This window comes from Balaenoptera borealis, assembly GCF_965194805.1.
Source record: "Balaenoptera borealis genome assembly, chromosome: 3".
Classification (NCBI taxonomy): domain Eukaryota; kingdom Metazoa; phylum Chordata; class Mammalia; order Artiodactyla; family Balaenopteridae; genus Balaenoptera; species Balaenoptera borealis.
The window spans coordinates 42,738,094-42,761,387 of NC_138866.1; the positions used below are offsets into that span (position 1 = coordinate 42,738,094).

The window sequence follows — 23,294 nt, forward strand, 5'->3', positions numbered from 1 at the left end:
AGACAAGGACATGAGGAACACCTCTCAAACTGACTTTATCTTAAAATTTTAGAATGTCATGAATAATACAGGACAACATGGATTTTGGAAAATGATCCCCATAATCATATTCTTATTTTTTCAAAACTCCAGGAGTTCTTTGTTTTTACTATAATATGTATAAGAAACCATAAATTCATGGACCTTTTCTATAATAATCTGGGGATTATAGACCCAGAAAGAGTCTCAAGCAGTCAGTCTGATTTGTTGTATTTACATTATTATTTCTACTCTAAGTTACCACACTTGGGATAGAATGTAAACTCCATGGGGGCAGGTGATTTGCCTGGTTTATCACAGTATTAAAACTGCATCAAAGAGTACCAAGCAGAGTAGCTGCCTAATGAAAATTTGTGGAATGAGTGAATGAATATCTATTTTTTAAATTAAAGATACCATCTTAGTGAGGCATCTCAAAGGCAACTTCAGTTTTCCTATTGGATCGACTGGGGTATGTTTAAAAAAAATATTTTTTTGATGGTTTTGAAGTCAACAGGGGATGTGGGCTATGGCTTTTTTACCCATCAAAGAGATCCACAGTCTCCAAATACTGGGGAAACAGTGATTTGATACATTCCTCTGACTGATCAGGCCCCAGCATCCCTTGTTTTTCCTCATGTTAAACAAGTTTGAGAGGAGATGTCTAGCCTTCCCTAGAAACTTGTTTCAATTGATATTTTTTTTCTCCTGCATCTAAACCTAAACTACCCTGCTCCAAAGAGCTTGCTTAGTTTTATTTGCTTCTCAGTGGAGGAGAAGAAAGAGCTTGTCAATATATTTTAACATTCATATTTTTGGGAAAACTGTTATCTTGTCCTCCAATTTTTCTCCTCTAACATCAGTCAACAGTATTTAATGAAGTCTTAAGAGCCCAGCAGCCTGCCTTCCCATGGCTTCATGCCTTATTTACAAGACTTTTGATAACATTTTTTCATTCTTTTTAAAATCTTCTCCAATTGTCCACAGGTTGCTTAAAATATGAATCCACAAAACTAGGCATACAGTGGTGAGTGCATGAGGAAAATCAGCTTGTGCGTAGGTTTTTCAGGGAGATCTAGACTCCCTTTTATTCATATCCAGAAAAGGGGATATTGATAAGTGAAGCCCCATGCAGATGTGGCATGGGGAGAGGGGGTTACAAGCACAGAAGACAGGGTAATAAATATGATGTTTTCCAAAATATCTCTGCTGGCATATAATTTTTCTTTCATAGAAAATAAATAGCAGGTTATAATCAAACTTTCAAAATGTTGGAAATTTTCTTGCTTTATTTGGCTCTGTATTAGAGAGTTATTGCCACAATTATGTTGTGTAACAAACCATCTCCAAACTCAGAAGCTTACAAAAGCAAAACAAGGGGGAGAGGATGAACCCTCCAGCTGCTGAGACCCAAGAAGATGCCAAGAGCTGCCCGAACTCTCCTTCCTGAAGCTAAACTTTTAATTCCATCACTGAACATCCTCTACTGATTGATTTAGTGTTACAGATAAAGGTGATTTCATACCTGATTAAAAGCCAAAATATCTTGAGGAAGAACAGATGCTCTGATTACCACTGGTTTTGTTTAATTGGATTCCTGAAAATAAGAAGTACCTAAAAGAGTTATTGTTAGAGCTTTGACAGAAAAGTCTTCAGCATTTGTCAATATTCTCAAAATGCCAAGGAAGTATTCTAGTGGTTGCTAAATCTAGAGCATTTAGAAAAGCAGCTTAAATAGTAAAAGAACCTGGGGATAAAATTTAGAAGTTATTTTTATCCATTACTATTATTAACTCTATTACCTGACCTTTTAGTTGGAGAACTTTCCTTTCTCCTTGTATTTGTGATTTTAAAGTTAGAAATTAGTTGGAGTTTGCAAATAATATAGACAACTAAATAACAATTCTCCCGAAAAATTTAAAGAAGAAAATTCGTGTAGAAAATAGATAAGCCTAGAGAAACTAAAAGCTAAATACCTGAAATGAGGCTATATTAACACATTCCATGGGGTCCAGGAGAGAAAAGGCCAAGTTAATACAAACTTGATCTTCATTTTGGCCACCTCAATCCTGACTGTGCATTGGAATCACCAGAGGAAAACTAAAACATACCAATGATGAGGCCCCACCCCAGAATAATTAAATCAGGATTCTAGAGGATGGGGATGCAGTCAAAACAGAGGGAGTCTATTAACAATTTCATCTAAATTGTTAAGTCCTCTTAAATTACGTAGCTGTTTGTGCCCTGTACATGGATGTGTTAGTTTACTTCATTCTTTTTTTTTTCATTTCCAGACCACAATTCATGCTTCTTCACCTAAATTAGAAGGTTCTTCCCAATTCCAGAGATTAAAACCCTAAAATGATGATGTATTTCATTGTGGAGGTTAAATGCTAAAATGACAATGCTATTTTAGGATACGTTCATTCTGGTGCTGTCACTTTTGAGTGAACAGCCTATAGAAGAGTGACCATCCCAGGGACCTTCTCACCTCAAGCCCATGAGAATGTGACAGAAATGCCATTTTACAGATATTAAACAGACGTCATCCAGTTTCCATCTTGAATCAGTTGGCTCTTGCCGGATCATGCTTTGTGATGAAACATATCTCAGAGGCATGCAGCTATAAGCATTTGTGTGTCACGTGTCTGTGGTCACCTTGGAGACAGGTGCATATGCACTGGGCTCTGCTGGGTGACTCTGCCAGAGCCAGGTCTGACTGTGAAAGGCTTGGTACTTACACTAGAAAACTCACTTTCGTCTTGTAGACGATGGAGAACCAGTAAAGGTGTTTTTCACTACGATAGTGATGTGATGACAGCTGTGTTTTGGAAATATCCAAAATGGTGTGGAACACAGGTTGGAAGAAGATGAGACTGGAGGCGAGGAGCCCCATTAGGAGACTGGGCATTGGTCCAGGTGAGAGATAGGGAGGCCCGGATCACAGAAGTTCACAGTGGGGATGCCAAGGAGAGTGCCTCCCCTCACCTAACACTTCTGTTAGCTGCCCACCATCTCAGATGGCCCTGAGCACCCTCTCTCCCTCAGACCTCTGACCTGAGGCCTGGGAGGATTTGGCTCTGGTCCTAGCTCTGTCTTCACACAGCTGTGTGTCATTGGACACATCACCAAAACTATCTGGATTTCAATGTCCTCATTGAAAAGATGCCAAACACGCTAGATGATTTCCAAAGTCTCCTTCTGCCCCAAAGGCCTATGAGCTATGGTTCAGGACCTATCTTTAGTCTCCCCAGAGAATGCTATGTTTTCTTAATGTACATCTCAAACTGGATACAGTGAAAAGGGCCTCGGACTGAATGAATACTTCTAGTGTTCAGTAGATAATTGAGCAGAAAAGAAACTTAAAGACCAGTGAGTCCACGTTTCTTTATAGCTGTGGAATATTTTCTTCAAATGAAATATGCAGAAACTTGATGTAAAAGACAGATGAAAGTTGACAACATGAGGCTGATCTGGAGGAGAGAGCAGGGAACCCTGCCTTGATTGATGTGGCCACACCTGTGTTGGGGGGCAGGGCTGGTCCCAGAGCTCAGACTTGATGGTTTGGACCCTGGGCAGAGCCAGGCTCAGGATGGAGCATTAAGTTGTCCAGCTCCAGGGCAAGGAGTATTCTGGGTCATGACCCCCACGATCATATAGTTAGTGACAAAGGTGGGATAAATCTAGGTCTTCTGACTCTTTCTACTGTTACATGACAAGACAAGATCTTCAAACTAATACTATCTTGAAAAGTGCAGTGTCAAATACCTTGCAAAACTCCTTGGACTATGAGATGTGGCAACACCTACTTTAAGGTTTTTCCCACACCAAAGTTATGATAATGTTCTAAGGGCATAAAAGGTTGGGGGTCTCAATTGCCCACATGTCCTTGTTTAGGAGAGGATCTTGACTTGTTTTCCGAGGAAAATTTTGACCCTGCCTGGATGGAATGGCAGAGCTGCTACACGCTTCAGTGTAGGCATGAGTGCAGTCAATACATTAGACAACATCAAACATATCTTTAGACTTGTTGCTTGTTGAAGAGGGACATGGATCTTCCTTTAAGGAGTAACACAGAATATTTGGCTCCAAGGACTTGTCTGTGATAACCAATATTAATTACTTAATTAACCAATGAATGATACAAATATCTATTAAACACTTTCTTTATGCTAGGCATTGGGAATACAGTGAGGGGCAAAAGCAGAGCCAGGAGCTGCCTTGTGGAGCATACAGTCTATTGGGGGAGACACACAGATGAAGAAATCTTTCTTGAAGAAGCAGCTTCTAGCTTGAGACGTGAAGGAAAAGGTCCAGACAAAAGCAGGAGCCAAAGGATTGAGGGAGACAGTGCTCCAGATAGAGGGAACAGCCTGTTTAAAGATCCAGAGTTGGGAGAGAACATGACTTTTTCAGCAATCTCAAAGAAGTTCCTTCGGGATGGCTGGGATGAAGGGAACAGTCAGAGAGCTGAGGCTGCAGATGTAGATGGAGGCCAGTCTGTATTCAACCATCAGGGGTGTGGAATTCATGCTAAGAGCCTTGTGCAGCCATTCAGGTATTTTTTTCTTTCTTTTTAAAATTATTATTACTTTTATTGAAGTACAGTTGATGTATAATATTATATAAATTACAGGTGTACAATATAGTGATTCACAATTTTTAAAGGTTATATTCCATTTATTGTTATAAAATATTTGCTATATTCTCTGTGTTGTACAATATATCCTTATAGCTTATTTTATACCTAATAGTTTGTACCTCCTAATCCCCTGCCCCTATATTGCCCCTCCCCCTTATATTTAGGTGTTTTAAGTGGAGTTTTGTTTTAGAGAAAGCAGACTGGCTGTGGTTTGGAGAATGGATTAGGATAAGGCAAACAAGCTAGAAGGCTGGGTGGTAAATCCAGGCTGAAATGAAGGTCACCTGACCTTGGGGAGTGGCATTGAAAAAAGAGAGAAAAAGGCCAATTGGGACCTACTATCGACAGGATTTAGTGATATTTACCAGTTTTTCATTTTAGAGAATCCATATTTACAGAGACTTCCCTGAAGGATAGTAACCTGTGAGTCTCCAAACTTTGGTTTTGGATTAGTTAAGAATTATAGAGGGTGCTGTAATAGAAGTGCATTATCAATGTGATTTTACTCAAGAGTGCTTTAACATTGGGCCATCAGGCTATATGTTTGCATATCTTCCTATGGAGGGTTCTTCAGTCTACTGTTTAGAACATTACATGGGATCCTCTTTAGGAACATACCTGGGAAAACTTACTTTCAGGGTGCACAACCAGTGATGACCTGTGCTTCTCCTGACTGTGTTTTGAACTCTGACTGGGATGAGTGGTATTAACAACCACAAGTTCCTCTTTGGTTGGTGTCTAGGAAGCCCCAAATCAAATGATTGCTACTTCTAGCAAAGTGTATTAGCTCTTGTGGCATTTTTTGACCTCATTCTGGCTTCATTTTCTGGTTTCTATTTTTAATTTTACTTTCTTCCCAGTTCCCTATTTGTTTATTTTTATTATTTTAAACCTTGCAATATAGTATCTTTATAAGTCACTTCCATTTCTTCTTAGAATGAGATTGAGTATAAATAATTATAATAATGTGAAAAGAACTTCTTGGATCTTTGTGCCACGGAAAACTTAGGAAGTTAATATTGGATATATACACTTAAGGGTTTAATTGTGAGTTGAGAATTTAGATTCAAGTTTTTGAAATTCTAAGGGTTTCTCTTCACTTATAAAGCAAAACTGCATTTCTTGGTCCTTTTTCCTCCGGATAATAACTTGAGCATCACCAAGTTTTTCCTTCTCATTTAAGTTGAATTTCTGTTTTTGTAAGGAATAACTTATCTTCACCAGTAATTCTATAATTTTTCATATGGGAGAATCTTTGAGTATTTGCAAAGATTCATTTAAAAATATAAATGTGGTTATATTGGGTTAGTTTTTTTCTGAGTCACAGAAATAAATCTCTCCCTCTCTCTTTTCCTTCAGTAGTCAGACTCTGTATATATACTAGACATATGGATTTAAAGATTTATTTGTATCCCAAAGAAACTAGAAATCTAGTAGAGGAGGGAAGTCAAACAGATTTTCACTACACAGTGTGATAGATGCCCCCAAAGGTGGTAAGCACAGTGAATGCCTTAACTTTCCAGGTCCCTACTTTTTTTTTTTTTGTCTTGGTTGTGGGAATAGCCCTGCTGAGTCAAACTCACTGCATTTCTTTGTTCTGTGCCTGATTGTACCAACGTTATGCAGACCCAGCCTGTGTGGGTGTCCAACTTCTTGCTCCCCGTTTTAAAGTCAGAGGTCTGGAATCACATGTTATGCAAACAGCTGCAGCTTCTATTCAGACAAAATCTCATCGTTGCAGGTAACCTTTTAATACCAGAATTTCTTTAATAATGTTACTTCCCTGTTGCCTCTGTTAACCCATGATTGGAAGATTGCTTTGCTGATCTGGAACCAAGGAATTCTTTTAAAGGATACATTCTTCAGAAAGGACATTCTTATTAAGTCTCCAATCAATCTGCTTTGCAACACTGGCATTGGTTTACATTGGTGGATGTGGTAGAATCCAACAATGGTCATTGTTTTTTTTTTTTTGCAACCATCCCATCAAGAGGCAGAATCTATTTCTCACCTGTTGAATCTGGGCTAGCCTTGTAACTTGCTTTGGACAATAGCAATGGCAGAAGCAATATAGTGCAAGTTCTGAGTCTGGGCCTCAAGAGGCTTTGCAAGCTTACCTTTACTCTTGGGACTTTCCTGCTATCTTGAACAAGCCTGGGCTAGCCTGATGGATGATGAGATATGTGGCCCAGTAATCTTTGTCTCTCCATCCACTAGACCTGCGAGAGAGGCCATCCTAGACTATTCAGTCCCCAGCTGATCCACCTGCTGGCCACAGATGCATAAGTGAACTCAGCCAAGATCAGCCAAGCATGGCCAGATCAGTAGAACCACCCAGCTGACCAATAGGTCATGAGAAGTAATAAGTGGTTGTTATTTTAAGCTGCTAAGGTTTGGGGTTGTTCAATGTGCAGTAAAAGCTAGACAGTAGTAGTGCAGTTTTGACGTCCTTGCAGTGGCTTGCAGGTAATAGTGGACTTCAAAACAGAGTAGAAGGAAAGAAGGAAGGGAGGAAGGAAGGAAGGGAGCAAGGAAGGGAGTTAATGAAAAAGGAAGGAGGAGGAACACGCACTCCTCATCTTCTGTATGTCCAGCTGATGATTTTTTTTAAACCTAAATTAATGAAGAAATAAGTAAACAAGTCTTATGAACATTATATTGGATTATAGATAATGGCGGAGAGTCAAACCTCCTAATTAATTATGATTCCAAAAAGATTTGTTAAAATGAGCTGATGATATTTATGGCAGTGAATTTTGAAAATATCAACCCGATAATAAGAAAATACATAATTCTGTTCATTTACTCATATCTACAGGCAACACAAACCTTTATTTACCCCTACACCCACCACCTAAAAGATGAGGGGTAACAGTTTATTTATTCATCCTCACCCCTAACACCCAAAAGATAAGGGGTAATAATTCAATTCAACTGGATGCCAAACTGGATAAATAACCAGGTACTGATTATACCAGAAATATAACTCAAATAGACTCCAGATAATAGACATCTTTGGTTTCAATTTCATTTAACAGAGCCCTTGATGGACAGACTTTGCTCTGTCTGCCGAGCCCAGGGCTTAACTAGGGGAAGGTAGAAAGACAAGGAAGAAAAGTGCATGACCTGCCTGGGAGGGTTGAGGAGGGAAAGGGGTTGTGGGACTCATCAGAAAGCCATGTAGGAGAAGGTGGCACCGAACAGTGATGGGGAAAGGACGAGGCACTGAGAATGGGAGGGGGGGGTTGCCACCAACTCGCCAAGGAGCCTTTGAACCATTGACTAGCCTAGGCTCAGTTTCCTCATTTATAAACTGTACTGAGCAAGTTGTTACACTCCTGGTCTTGAGACAAGTCAGCCTTGTGTGAACGAGTGTATGTGCTTTGCCCCTTCTTGAAGAAAGTGATCCTAATGACAGGTTTTCTTCATTACAATGATCCCTTTGGTCCTTCATGTGTTTTGATTGTCTGGTGTATGCCAGGCACTCTGAGAAGCACAGCCACACAGTGGTGAACAAAATGCAGTCCCTGCTTTCGAGGAACTTAAGTATACAGTGTGGAGAGGACCACGCAGTGTGGGAAGAGCGTCTGGCCCCTCCAGGAAGGGGGACGTTCAGAGAAAGTGCTCCAGAAGAGAAACTTCTTTAAAAATAGCTGAAGGATGAGTAGCACTAGCCAGATGAAGAGGCATTTGTCACTGCTATTCAAGCATGGATGATCTTATCACTTGGTTCTGCTACGTAGATACATATGCCCAGAAAACTGTGCACCTAGAGTACTTCATTAGCTTAAGAATCTGAAGATTTCAGGACTACCTTGAGCTGTTGCAAAACTTATTATGTACTCGTTGTCATGGAGCCCTGTTTTATTATTTATGAGAACATGGAGAGCCAGCAGAGTTAGAGACCTTCAGCCAGACTTCATCACATCCACTGGAAAAGAGATAATTGCAATTACTGCAGAGATTAATGTGTAGGCAGGCAGCCCTCTTAAGCACAGAGCACATAAAGGCCCAGCCACACTGGAGAACAAAGAGCTGAAATGGGTTTTAGGGTTTGTTGTGTGGTGTGTGTGTGTGTGTGTATGCACGCTCGCCCATTCATTTTAAGACTAGCGAAACCATATTTCAGAAAATTTGGAAAATGAGAGGCTTCTCCTAATCCTACTACTCTAACAATCACTTTTTGCATTTTGAATATCCTAACAATACTTTTCCTAACAATACCAAGGCATGTACTGAACTGACCATCCTTTGGCTTGAGACCAACTGATGTATGTGGGCAAGAGGCTGTGTAAGCGATAGCTTCTCAGCGCGGTCCCTTCCAAATAGAATGGAGAAGAATTTATAACCCAGCTCTGATCTACTGTGCTCACAGGTTTGCCCGGTGTTGCATCTGAAGCCTGCACTTGCAGGCTGTACATGCTTGATTCAAGCGGATGCACTTTCATGTGTCAGCATCAAGGAAGAAGCCCCGGGGCAGGAGGCTAGAGGTGCCTGGCATTGGCAGGAGGTGAGGCGCTGTCAGGCTGTGTCTGTGTGAAGTTGACGGGAATCCACACAGAGCTGGTCACTGCCAAGGTGAAACAAGAGGAAGTGAATTGGAGTATAAAAGGTATTTGATACGACCTTTTAGCTTTCCCTTTCTGGTCAGTTAGGAGCCTTCTATAATATCTGGGTAAGCGGAAAAAAATAAAAAGACAAATGTCAGTACTGATGATCTGCATTATCTCAGGGTATTTGAAGAGCAAATGGGAATCACTGACACTGAAAATAATGATGAAATCAAACCTTGTAAACATATTTCTTACAAATTAATAGTTCTTGAGGCTAAAGGCAAAGTTGTTCCTGGGATTGCTTTCGGCAATAGTTATTCAAGATGTGGGTGTATTGAACTGGGTGGATGTGTTCTGGGCTCTCCTTGTCTTATTTGATGCATTCTAACGAGTTTTAAATTTTCTATTCTCTCTGATTTTCCATACCACTCGTCATGCTTCTTTCCAACAATTTATGATGTCTTCAGTATTGCTTATTGATAAGTTGATTCAGGAACCGGTGAAACTTAAAACATGCATAGTATGCCCTTAGAAAACAAAGATACAGAGAATAAGATTTGAAAATTAAATGTAGTGTTTATGGAAGGATTCCAACATTTTTGGTTTTAATTTTTAGTAACTTCACTTTTTATGTGTCAATGTCATCTTGAATGTTGATGGTCCTTATGCCAGAGGGAAAGAGAAAATTCTGAGTGCCGTGTGTTAGCTGTGGCTGATCATTTAGAACTAGAATCAGTCACATAGCCCCCATATGACCACAAGGGGGCAGGAAGTGCCATCCTGTGGAATGCCTAAAATGGGGGAGAAACATAAGTATTTGGCAAACAGTACCAATGACTACCACAGAAATTTGGCATTTTTAACAGGCAATGTTACAAAAGCTTTGTGTGATAGATACTATGCAGTAGGTTTGAGGTTGTGTTGTGTGATTAAAAAAATATGCAGTAGGTTGGAGGTTGTGGCATGCATGACATATTTAGATGTTTAAATTACAGAAAGTCTTACATGTAAAATGAATATATAGCAGGTTTGAATGTATAACTACCAACACAGCTGTTTAAAAATGTTACAATAATCTTTATTAGCTTTAAATTACTGTAACTCTTCTCTGAGTCCCTATTCCCCATAAGAATAGTGGAAAATGCATTGTCAGTATTACTGGGGCTCCCCTGCTACAGGGTTATGCAGTCAGGGGAGATCTTTGGCTAAGCTCAACCATCATCGACCCTCAGGGAGACACCTTGGTCCTCAGCCCTCTGGTCACTGTTGAGAGGTATGATAGTCAAGCCCACATTCCATCTCTCTCAGGCTGGTGGCTCTCTGCTGCTTCTGGGCTGAGCTTGGAGGCAGCAGAATCTCTGCAGAGGCTGGGAAGCCCAGGGTTAATGGCCCAGCCTCCCTCCCTGTGTTCTCTCTGAGGCCATTCCGCTTCCCTAGAGCACTGTCATCAAGCAGAATTCGACTCCCTCCCATGCCTGGGGACGACCAGCTTTTTTTTTTTTTTGTTTACCACCAGCTTTTGTCCCTGTCTTAGTCTGAAGCAAACTCTGTGTCCTCAGGCCTTCTCAAAGGATAGGAAGAACTGCGGGCCCTGAGCCACTTCTCTTTCTGCAAAGCACTTAAATTCTGCAGCTCACCTGTTCCATTGGTTCACAAGATCTGCCTCATGTGCTTATTCTCATGGTTGGAAGGTTTAAAGGATACTTGTAAAAGCAACTGCTGCAGAGGAGTTCTTATTACTGTGAATGAAGTGTTAAAGCGTGAATTAGCTTTGGTAATAAATAATGGAGAGAGTGGAGCAAGGGCTGCACGAAGGAAATTAGTACTTATTATGTACCTACTATGTGCCAGGACTTGGTAAGATATTTTCATATGTTATCTCACTTAATCATCACAGCAACACTACTAAGTGGATAGTATGAGCCCATTTTATAGAGGAGAAAACTGAATCTCAGAGGGTTCTATGTATGCACACAATAAAACAGTAATAATAGTCAGCATTTATGATGCTTATTAGATGCCAGCCACTGTTATCAACTCTATATGAATGTAAACTCATTTAATCTTCACAATATTTCCATGAGGCAGGTACAATAGGTACAATATTCTTACTTTATGGATGAGAAAATTGAGTCATAGGATTTAAGAGACTCATCCAAGGTCACTGGAAAATGATGAGGTCAGATTTGACCCCTGGCAGTTTGGCTCCACAGACCATGCTCTAAAGCACTGTACTATGTGGCTGAGAGAGAGGGAGAGCAAAAGAGATGGAGGGAGAGAATGAGGAAGGGAAGGAGGGAAAGATGGAGGGAGCAAGAGACAGAGTCAGAGACAGACAGACGCACACCCACACACACAGGTCATAGACAATTTCTAAAATTTGAGTGTATGTTTTAAAATTACTTAAGACTTTCTCCAAAGAATTTCAGTGAATTTCCAAAAATAGTCCTGTGATGGAGCTTGGTACCAGAGGTCAAGGATGAGTGGACTTTGCCCTGACTTCTTAGACAGATAGTGAGGGCTGGGTTCCCAAGCCCTTTCAGTCCTACCATCAGCTGAAAGGTAAATTACCAATGCCTACCATTGTCTAAGACTGAATAGAAAGGCAGAGTCAGCATTCCAAGTGTGGGTCAGCTGATGACTTGGTGGTTAAATACTCAAAACAGCTTTCCAGAAAATGGAATATGCAGACCATACTTTTTTCTTCCCAGATGCCACTACTATCATCTGATTGGTCAGAGGCCAGATGCTTCTTTTTTTAATTGAAGTATATGCCAGATGCTTTTAGTCATTTTTTTAAAAAATTAATTAATTTATTTATGGCTGTGTTGGGTCTTCGTTTCTGTGCGAGGGCTTTCTCCAGCTGCGGCAAGCGGGGGCCACTCTTCATGGCGGTGCGCGGACCTCTCACTGTCGCGGCCTCTCCCGCTGTGGAGCACAGGCTCCAGACGCGCAGGCTCAGCAATTGTGGCTCACGGGCCCCGTTGCTCCGCGGCATGTGGGATCTTCCCAGACCAGGGCTCGAACCCGTGTCCCCTGCATTGGCAGGCAATGCACTCAACCACTGCGCCACCAGGGAAGCCCCCTGCCAGATGCTTTTGAACACAAAAACCGTGCAAACTACATGGGGTCAACTCTTTGTAAATAGCGCTGATGATTGTACAAGGCAGCATGGCCCTTGGGTATTAAAGCTTAAACATTCTTGGCTCTCCAAGCAGCCAAGTTACTCTTAGCTCAAGGAGGTAGGTGCATTATGTTGGTTTCCCAGAGGGAGAAAAATGATCGTTTTCCCTTCTTTCAGCATCTTTCAACGGTAACTCTGAATAATAGGTGGTCAAAAAGATTAAGTGACTTGTTCCTGCCATGAAAGAGGACCCCAGACTGCTGATAAGAGTAAGGAAGACTAGGTTCCATGGATTTTATTTTACGAATCCTTCCAAAGTGTAAAGGCTGATGTGGTATTTTAAAACAATTTGATGACAGACTATATATCTTGAATAGAACTTATTTATGCCCAGTGATCATGTTTGGTTTTTAATGTTATTACTTGGTATAGTTATTTTAGTATCAGACACAAAGATTTTAACTATCAGATGAACTACTTTACAAATAATTTTTGTACAACACAAATAGCCAAGTTCTGTATATTCAGTTAATATAAATATCTAATCTGACTTGATCAGATAATCAAAATAAATATGGTCCAGATATCAGAACCCACTTGGAATCACAGACGGATGCCCTGTGCTTAGTGCACTAGCAATATTTCTGAAAAGGTGCATACAAACCAAATTTTTGCAGGTCGAGTTATGATTTACTCAGAAAATTGATTTACTATTTGATTTACTAGGGAAATTGGCTATGTGAAACCGGCTACTATGAGGAAACATTTTATGAATCAACTAACTACCTTCAGCCTTTATTTGTTTAATTATGTCTTTCCTCAGTTTTTCAGAATAGATTTTTGGTAGGCTGATAATTCGCATTTTGTAAATTTGAATTTTTGTACTGTATTGGGTTTGTGGAAACCGGCAGACTGAGCAGGCAAACATATGAAAATACTTTTAAAAATTCTCCTTTCAAAATAATTTCTATACATTTTTAATGATGTCTGAAGTGACATTTGAAAGGTTCAGTCATTTTTTATGCACCAAAGAGTGCTATCACTAGTAGAAATGTACTTTTCATTGTTGATCAATTTATAATTGTAGAACTTTAATTCCATTAAAAAAAAAGTGCATCCTAGATTATGGCATCCGCTTGCATTTACTGTTTTAGTCACCCTATTACAGATGATTGCAGAGACATTTGTAAATGCTCTGCTATTTTAGAATTAACTTCCAGGTCAGTCTGAGAATTTTTATAATTTCTTTTAGGAAACACGGACTCTTGTGGGTCTAGTATTTACATTATTTAACTTTATGCTGAATTTGCTGTTTGTATGAATGAGGAGATCTGGTTAAATACATTTCTACTTCTCTGGAAATTTCTGAAAACAAAGCAAAACTAGGAAGAAGGCAACAACTTACACAATGAGTGTAATTTAGAATTTAAATACATTAATTATGATAAAATATAAATGTGAATAGGACAAAACCACTTGTCTTTAAAGTCTACACATATTCATATTCCTGTTACATTAGAAGGTTTTTGCTTGAGTTTCTTAATTTCTCTCTTGTTGAATTTATATATCAATATGCTATGGATTATGATGTTATTAAACACATGTTAGAAGTAATATAGGCAAATTTGTTTCATAGAAGCTTCAACCAAAAGGAGCAGCTTATGCTAATGTGATCAACTCATTTTACCGTGTGCAATGCACACATTTATATAAGGTGTGCCACAGAAATAAAAATAATAAAAGTAACAAAAGTGTGTTGAAAATCGCTTTGGGGCGGGTGGTGGAGTGTAAAGGCACAGTCCTTTCATTTTTGCTTTAAATAGTCAGCTCCCCGCCATTGCAGTAGAGTTGCTTTGTCCTTTAAGTTCATTTTGACCTTTTAGTTCCTTCCACCCTCCCATCTGTCCTGGCCCAGGAAGCAGGTGTGGGAGGAAATTGGTTTCTGTATGAACACTCCTCCCAGCCACAATCATCTCAGGTTCACTCCACACTCACATCCTGTGCTAGGCTTTGTGTCCACACAAAAACGCTAATGCGTGTCCCCATGAAAACCCAAATTTAATTCTGCATTTTCTTATGCTTAAAATGAATTCATCTTCAAAAAAAAAGTTTGCCTATTTCTTCCCCCTTAAAGACCCATACACAGTTTGGAAAATGTTTGAAGGCAGAATGATGTGTGATAGGTTCTTGGGAGGTTTCTGAGAGGGCACAGAAGTCGACTGGTTTTTGTCTTTTCTCTCCCCCCCCCCCCAACGCTTTAGAAATGTGAAAGCGGCAGGGGTGTCTTAAACTCACTCTGGATGGCAGGTGGACATAATGACCTCTAAGCTGATGAGCTCACACCCCACCCTCACTTGCACATACCGGTTTAGTTTCTGAGGTGAGACTTTCAGGTTTATTTTTCAGGAGGCGGTGACTGCGAATAGAGGAATAGACTGCGAATAGAGGAATCGTCCTCACTGCTCACTGACTTTAACCTGGTGCCTCTCTGGCCAAGACAGGAGAGTCACACCTGAGGGGAGGTGTTCACTCTGAACACACAGCTTCAAGGACGTTCTAGACTCAGGTGGAATATCTCAGGATTGTAGCTAAAACTTTCCCCCGCCCAGGGTTATGTACAGGTTGAAGGGCTTCCCCCGATGTTTTGGCAATAAGAAGAAAATCATTTCTCCTCGGGGCATTTGGAATGGGCAAAATAAACATGCTGTGCACAGCTGCGGCTCCCAAGCCTTTAATGATTTCACTGGGCGGATGGAGGGTCCGGCCTGACACGGACTGGCAGACTTGGAGGCTTGATCTCTGTAAATATTTGTGTCCACGATACCTGAATAATCACTCCAAGTACCACCTGCTGGGGCCTCATTTTTCTTTTCATTTCTTAAAAAAAAAAAAAAAAAGACTCCCCGTCGTCTAGGCAAGTGGAGAGAACTGATTAACTCCAGGGAACGCTTGCAGATCAGCACACCCCTGGTGGTGCAGACGCCAAGCGTAGACGAAGCCCTGGGGGCACCCCAAGGTGTCATCTCCCCGAGCGACAGCGTGCACCTCTCACATTAACAGCCTTTGGTTCCGCTTGGGTCTCTCCCATCCCCGGCCCTCCTTCCTGAGCCCTTGCCACCATCTCACCTTCTCCTCTCCTTCCACGCCCTGGACCAAGCGTCCCTTCTGGCAGGTGGGGCTGGGGGATGTTTAGTCTTCCGGGAAGGGGTCAACAGGGTTAATGATGAGAGTCCGCGCAGGTGGGGCCGCCCCGGGCAGCGGTGGGTGTCGGAGGTGAGGGGGCGCTGTTCGGGCAGCAGTGCGCGGGGTGGCGGGCGGGAGACCTGCCAGGCTGACAGAGAGGCCGGCCCTAGTGGGGGCCGCTCCGCCGCCGCCGCCGCCGCCGCCGCTGTGATGCGGCGCCGGTGCTGCGCCGGGCGGCGGAGTCAGAGCCTGGGCGCGGGCGCACGAGCTGCAACATCAGCACCGGCGGCGGCACCTGCACCAGCTCCCGGGCCCCGCGCTGCGCTTTCCGACCCGCCGCGCCCGGGGCCGCCGCCCCGTGCTCTCTATGGATGTCAAGGCGGCCCCCAACGGGGTGGCCACCATCGAGGACCGGATCCTGCGGATCACCGGCTACTATGGCTATTACCCGGGTTACTCCAGTCAGAAAAGTAAGATGCGGCGGGGCTGTCTTGCTCCAGGCGCCGGAGGGGTGGGATGCGGGAGGGCGCGCCGTCCGGACACCTACCTGCAGCCCTGCTGGCGTGGCTAAAGCCAATCTCCTGGCAGTGGGGCTACCGCGGCTAAAAGTGTGTTCGCTGTCCTCGGTGCTGAACCGTGAGAGAACGGGTGTCCGGACTGTTGGCGCCTCGGAGTTTGGAAATCGTGGTAGCCTTGGGGGCAGAAGCGCAGAGGGAACCGGGTGAGCGCTCCTGACGGCCGTCGGCCGGCTCACCCCAGGCTTATTCACGACCGAGCAGGCTAACATGGCCGTTTACTTAGCGAAACTCAGCCCTTGGGGCTGCACTGCCCCAAAGTCCCTACTGGGTGCCAGGCTGCGGGCTGGGCGCTGGGGAGGCTCGGGGGTGGAGCTGGCGGCGGAGGCCGACCCAGACGTGGGTCCCGGAGCCGATGGGTCAGACTGTTCACTCCAGGCTGTTGAGACGTTGCCAGCGCGGGAATTACTCTTGTTAAAATGTTTCTGGGTGGCTGTCCGCCTTGGGCAGAGAAGGAACCTGGCCAGGTCTCCGAGGCTGGGAGCTTGGGGCCAGAGACCCGTGAAAAGACTGGGGGCTGGGGTGGGTGAGAGGGGGAGGCGCGACCGGGCCACCCCCCCACCCCCAGCTGCCCGCCGCACGTCGCGGCTACCTCGGAGCCGGAGCGGGCTGCTCTGCGCGGTTCTGCCTTTCTTCCGGCTAAGCGAGGTCATGCGGTGCGGACGCGTTCACGTTTCTGGAGCAGTTTTGCGGGGAGGGCGATGAGGTGCGCTCTACTCTGTCCCTCTCTCCCCGCACACGAACCCACTGGCTCTGTTTGCTGGGATTAGTTCTGCCGGCGACCCAAGTGAAGCTCGTTTTACTCTGAATTGGGGGAGTAGCTGCGGCTTAATTCCCATGCAGGTGGGATTTCGCTTTTTCTCTATCAATGCATTTCTGTCGCAATAGATGGAGCTTAATTGATGTTTTTTGCTGTTATTTTTAACCGGAAGCTTCTGAAGCTCCTAGATGCATTTCTGATTGGTATTTTTCTGAGACATTTGAGGTACAATCAACGTTACAGTTTCTCTGAAACGAGTAAACCCTAACACATACAGGGAAAAACACCTTTTTTCTTGTAACTCCTCCCCCTCCCCCTCCCCGCTATGCTCCATCTCTATTGAGCTTTCTTCCATGGGCTGTCCTCACACAGATATTTTCTAGTTTAATATTTCATTTGGCTTCAGGAAAGGCCCATTTGATCTGGATGGTTTCTGTCTAGCTGTTTTTAGCATTAGAAGATTACATTATTCATTTTCCATACAAAAGTAATTATATAGTGTTAGAATTTTCTAGAAAGAAAATAACATGCTGTGGAATGTGGTTTGAAGTCTTTGTACTATAGATTCAAAACTTCTTTTTTTTCCTATTGGCAAAGGCTTTTTGTTTTTAACCCTAGAAACTTAAGCGAAGGCAGTAGTATACCAGGTAGAGATTACTTAGATTTCGCCTTTGAATATTTTAATTAGGAACCATGGGATTTTGGTTGCTTAGAAAATGTAGAAGCTGTCTGTGAGATCACAAGACCCAGGGTAGCATATTATTATAGTTTTTATAACAATGGAACTTTGGTTAATAAAGAACAAACCAAAAAGAATACTGGAAAAGTGACATTTTAGAGACATGTTCATGTTAGCTTTTCATATTTGCTGAAATAGCTGCACACGTTTCATTTGCCGTACAATAACTGGACAAACAGAGGGAAGAGCACAGGTTAAGACAGTAACTGAAGCTAAAAGGGATAAAGATGCATTTGGCATAGTTATTTGTGATGGGCTCTTAGCTAACTTCGGGCCACAGAATTCAAACAGTGAAGGCAGAGAATCTCACAAGGACAGAGAATTATACGATAGTCAAATACCTTTCAGGATGTTTAAGCTTTCAGAGGTAGAGAGAGATTGCCATTTTGCAGAGTGAGAGGCTAGGAGAAGAGAGAGCTGGAAGAGGGCCAGGCAGCTGAGCACCATGAAATAATCCTGCCCTTAATGCAGGCTTCAACTAGTAAACAAACACATTGAAGCAAACCAGTACAATATGGTCAATTGATTTAGCTGTTACCGGGAATGAGCAACAGCTTGGGGGAAGTCTGGAAAGACATATTTAGGAAAAGGCTGTGGTGAGGAATATGTAATATGTGAAGGCAAGGTGGCTTTCCCATTTTCTGATGGTCATGTTTGAGACCTCTCTTGATATCAATGCCATTTACTTTTCTAGAGGCAGGTGGGGACTCATCTCTGACAGTAAGCATTAATGATCAACCTCATGGTATTGCATCCTGCTGCTACCTGCTGCTACCCCTGCCAGTCAGGAAGATGAGTATCTAGCTCAGAACAAATTCTAGTAGTCAGGCTGATGCAAAAAGAAATGTATGTGTACATATATTATGTATGTACAAGGTGCATACATATATAATATACATTGTATACATAAGATATATAAACATTATGTATAAAAGATATATATGCATTATATATAAAAGATATATATATATCTATATGCAATCATCTCTATATCTATAAATTTAGATAGATAGATGGGTACAGAGATGATTAAAGCATTAGTCTAACCTCAAGTTACTTATGGTCTGGTAGGGGAATTAGATTCACTCATTCAACAGGTGCTAATTGAGTACCTCCTATGTGCTGGGAATACATCAGTGAACAAAACAGACAAAAGTATTTTCCTTTTTAGAGCTTAAGTCCTAGTGGGAAGAGACAGACAATAATAAATAAATAAATAAATACATAAATAAAGTATTGTATTTCAGGGTGATAGCTGCTTCAACAAAAATATCAACAAGAGTTAAAGGGCTACAAAAGTCTGAGGGGGTAGCAATTGTGGAAATTTTAAATAGGGTGGCCAGGGAAGGCCTCACTGAAGAGGTCACAATTGAGCAAAGACCTGAAGGATGTGAGGGAGTTTGCTGTGTAGACATCGGGAGGAAGTCGTTCAGGGCAAAGGGAACGGCCCATGCAAAGCTCTGGGGTGGAGCGTGCCGGGCCTGCTAGAGAAGGAGTGGGGAGGCCTGCATGGCTGAAGTGGGGTAAATAATCGGGCGAGTTGTTGGAGATGAGGACACTGTGGATACAGGGGCTCACATGAAGTAGCACCTTACAGGCCATTGTGCGTCCTTTGGCTTGTACTCAATGAAATTGGGAGCCTTTGCAGGGTTTTGACAGAGGAGTGATGTGACTTGACTTACATTTCAAAAGGATCAACTTGACTGCTCTATTGGCGCAGAGGTGGAAGCAGAGAGACTAGTTAGTATGTCACTGTAATAACCAAGGCGGGAGATGATGGTGGCCTGAACCAGATGTGTAGCAGTAGTAGAGGTGAGAGGTGGTCAGATTCTCTATATATTTGAAATTAGATTCTCTATATACTTGAAATTCTCTATATATCTGAATAGGGTTTCCTGATGGTTGGATATGGTATCTGCAAGAAAGAGAGGAGTGAAAAAATGATTCCACCTTTTCTAGTTTGACCAGGTTTGAGTTGCCAATGGCTAAAGTGTGGCAAGATTCAAGGCAGAGAAGTTTAGGTGGTCAAGGGGTAAGGATAACATTTTGGAAAGTGTAAATGTAATTGGAGACATAGAATAATCCTGGAGTTCAGAGGAGATGCCTGACTGGAGATATAAATTAGGGATTTTCCAGCATTTGGATGGTTATTTATAGTCTAAGACTAAAGAGATCTCCAAGGAGTCAACGTATACAGAGAAGAGAAGAGGAGCAAGGACTGACTCTGGGGCACTGAGACATTAAGAGGGTGAGAAGAAGAGGGGCATATGATACCCTAGAAGCCAGTGAAGAGTTTCAGAGGGAAGAGATTAGCCAAGTCCAATGCTGCTGAAGGGTCTAGAAAATAAAAACTGATAACTGACCATGAATTTGGCAACTGGACATCATTGGCTACCTTGACAGGAACACGTAAGGTGGCAGAAGGTGGGTTAGAATGTGCTTAAGCAAGAATTAGAGGGAGGAATTGGAAATGTGAGTATAGACAATTCTTCAATGATTTTTGTGCAAAGGGGAGCAGAGGAAATGGGGGTAGTGGGGTTAAGAAAGTTTTTTTTTTTGTAAGATGGGAGGCAATTGCAGGATGTTTGCATGATCATGAGACTGATTCAATAGAGAAAGAAAAATCAGTGATGTTGAAGAGATAGTGTACCAAAACTAGTGCACAAAGGAAGGGACATCGCTTTAGATAGGAACATGGATATAGGGCAGAGGGTATGGATGAAGGGTCTGGAAGGAGGAAAACTGAGGTGGTGGGAGTCTGGTGAGATTCTCTTCTGGTTGCTTTCATTTTCTCCAAATAGGAAGCAAGGTCATCAACTGAGAGTGAGGATAAAGGAGGAGGTGGTAGAGGTTGGAGGAAAGAGAAGGTGTGAATTGTTCTATGGGGGGAGCAAACGGACTGAGGAAGTACAGTAAAGTTGTCTGGCTGCCTTAAAGGGCACGTTTAGTTTCTGGTCAGAAATTTGAAGCGAGACAAGTCAGTAGGTTGTTATGTTCATTGACACAGTGGTGGCGTGGAGCAAGTGAAGAGAAGGATTTAACCAGAGTTTCAGATTATCCAGTGGGTGTAATAATAGCATCAAGGGAGTTGTGAATGTATGCAAGGAAGGTATTGTAGTGAATGACCATAGCATTTAAAGCTGGTGAATAGAGAAGGGAGAAAATCGAGATGATTAGGGAGAGTGAAAAGTTGGTAGGATCAATGGATTGGGAATCTCAGTGAGATCAAAGGCTAGTGGATGGTTAGCTGGGAGAAAAGAGGTGATGATCAAAGAGGGTTGTATTGCTATAAGAAGTCATTCATTCCATAAGTCAAGTCAAAGGATAAATCCATTTATATTTTACTGTATTCTATTATCAATATTTTTGGGGTGAGCCTTCTTTTTGTGTTTGCATAAGGAGGCAGTATATTGATGTGTAGTGAATTAAATTCTAGGGGTTTGGAAATTGATTCTAGTTAAACCTGCCAGCAACTTGGCTCTGAGACCTGAGACACCTCTGTGGCCATCAGTTTCCTTGTTTGTAAAAAAAAAAAAAAAAGAAAAGAAAAGAAAAGAAAAAGAAAAAGGGTAGAAGTCATTGTCTTAGGACAGCATGCAGTAGGTCGCTTTGACAGCTTTCAAAAAAGCCCCACCCTCCATGGAGAAATCTCACTCAGTAAACTAGTATGTTTACTTCACCTCTCCTCGCCCCACCTTCCATCTCAGATGGTGGCCAGTTCCCTCTCTTTGTTCTATGCCTTTTGTGCTGGTTGGCCTTCTGTTTTTTTCTATGCTCCGCCAGTGACCAGGTTCTGTGGTTGTTTTCTATCGGTAGCTGCAAATTTATAGTAAAACTTTTTGTCCTTGCTCTGATCTCAGCTCTGACCATCCCGTTTCCAAAAAGAACTCTACCAACTTCTGGCTCTTCTGGCTCTCTCAATTCTCCAACTATTGCTGTGACTTAGCATTTCCCAAGGTTCCAGACTCAGCTGTCTCCTCTCACTTTATTTTCCCCGAGCAAGTACATTCAGTTTCATGGCTTCACCATCTTCTATGTGTCTGTATTTCTAGGTCCACTTTTTCTGAGTCCAGACCCATATTTCAACTTTCTATGAGAATTCTTACCTGAATGTCCCCCTGGCATGTCACACATAAAACTAAATTCATCATTCTGTCCTTAAAATATGCCTTTTCCTTCTTATTATGCTTTTTAGCTTCCAATATCTGTATCTAACCAATTGCTCAGAAACCTGGAGTTATCCTCAAACTCTGCCCTTCCCTCTTCTCCTATATTCAGTTAACAAGTCCTATCTATTTTACCTCACATATGTGCTTTCCATCCCTATTATCACTGCCTTAGTTCTATCCATTGTATCTTTTTTTTTTAACAGCTTTATTGGAGTATAATTGCTTTACAATGTTGTGTTAGTTTCTGCTGTATAACAAAGTGAATCAGCTATACATATACATATATCCCCATATCTCCTCCCTCTTGAGTCTCCCTCCCACCCTCCCTATCCCACCCCTCTAGGTGGTCACAAAGCACCAAGCTGATCTCCCTGTGCTATGAGGCTGCTTCCCACTAGCTATCTATTTTACATTTGGTAGTGTATATATGTCCATATCCATTGTATCTTTCACCCAATCTCAAATCTTTTTAATCCAGTATGCACACCTTAAGAACAGTCAATTCCCTAAAATGCAAATCTTCCTCTCATATCCCTGATCAAATGCCAGGAATAAATCTTCATTTTCTGTGGAATAAAGTCCAAATTCCTTAGCCTGCCACAATCTGAGCCCAGCTTACATTGTTCTATTTTAGCACATGTTTTCCCCTCTAATTGCCAAAGTAATGCATGCTTAATGCAGAAAATCTGGAAGGCAGAGAAGCAAAGAGAGATTAAAAACAAAATTACTTATAATTCTACCAGCCAGAGGTGATTAGTGTTAACATTTTGGCTAACACTACCCCTTCAGTCTATTTTATATCCATAGACCCATGCAAGTGCTGTTTATTTTGTACTGAACATTTCTCTCGTTGGTCTATATATTTTAATAACTGAAATTTAATGTATGCAAAATCTTCCATATATTTAAACACCTTAATCTACTTACATTGTTGAATTTTTCATCCAGTTTTTCTTTTTAATTTCATATCTCACGTAGCCTCCACAAACCCTGATCATAGTCTCATCAAGCTGCTCATTGTTTTAATAACATTCTTGTCCCCAAGTTCTTCAGGGCCTCAGTGCCTTTTTACACTATGGCCTGAATGGCTTCCTCTCCCCAAGTCTCCTTCTTCACTCTTTGGAAAGCTCCTATTTATCTTTAAAGGCCAAGTTCAAATGCACTGTCCTCTGTAAAGCTTCCTGATTGCCCCAGGCTGGGTTAATCCTCCCTCTGTGCTCCTGTAATACTGTGTACTCACCTCTGCTCCAGCATTTAGCACACTATTTTGGGCTGTTTACTTTTCATAAGACTGTTTCACCCACGGAGCTTGGGGAGGGAAGGGACTTATCTTTATTTATTTTTATCTTAGGCAAAGTGAAAGTGTACTGGAGTACATTCTGGGTGCTCAATGAAGTTTTTTGTACTAATGAATGAATCATTATAGTTTCTGTGGAGAAACTGTGGAGAGTTAATTATTTCCACACAGAAAAAGTGTACATGGTGGTAGTGATTGGAGGGAAAGAAAAAAGTCACCAGCTATGAATGAATT

The 23,294-nt window shown here is 42.0% G+C and overlaps 1 protein-coding gene and 1 long non-coding RNA gene across 2 annotated transcripts in view; one reads left to right on the forward strand and one right to left on the reverse strand.

The window, feature by feature from the left end:
• LOC309626240 overlaps positions 1-23,294 on the reverse strand; it is a 161,935-nt gene that overhangs the window by 41,105 nt on the left and 97,536 nt on the right. The window lies entirely within an intron of this gene.
• SLC35F4 (solute carrier family 35 member F4) overlaps positions 15,888-23,294 on the forward strand; it is a gene marked incomplete at its 5' end in the record, with an annotated part of 267,380 nt that continues 259,973 nt past the window's right edge. Inside the window, one exon of the mRNA XM_082386610.1 lies at positions 15,888-15,990. Within this exon, the coding sequence (XP_082242736.1) occupies positions 15,888-15,990 (103 nt within the window). The remainder of the gene's footprint in view (positions 15,991-23,294) is intronic.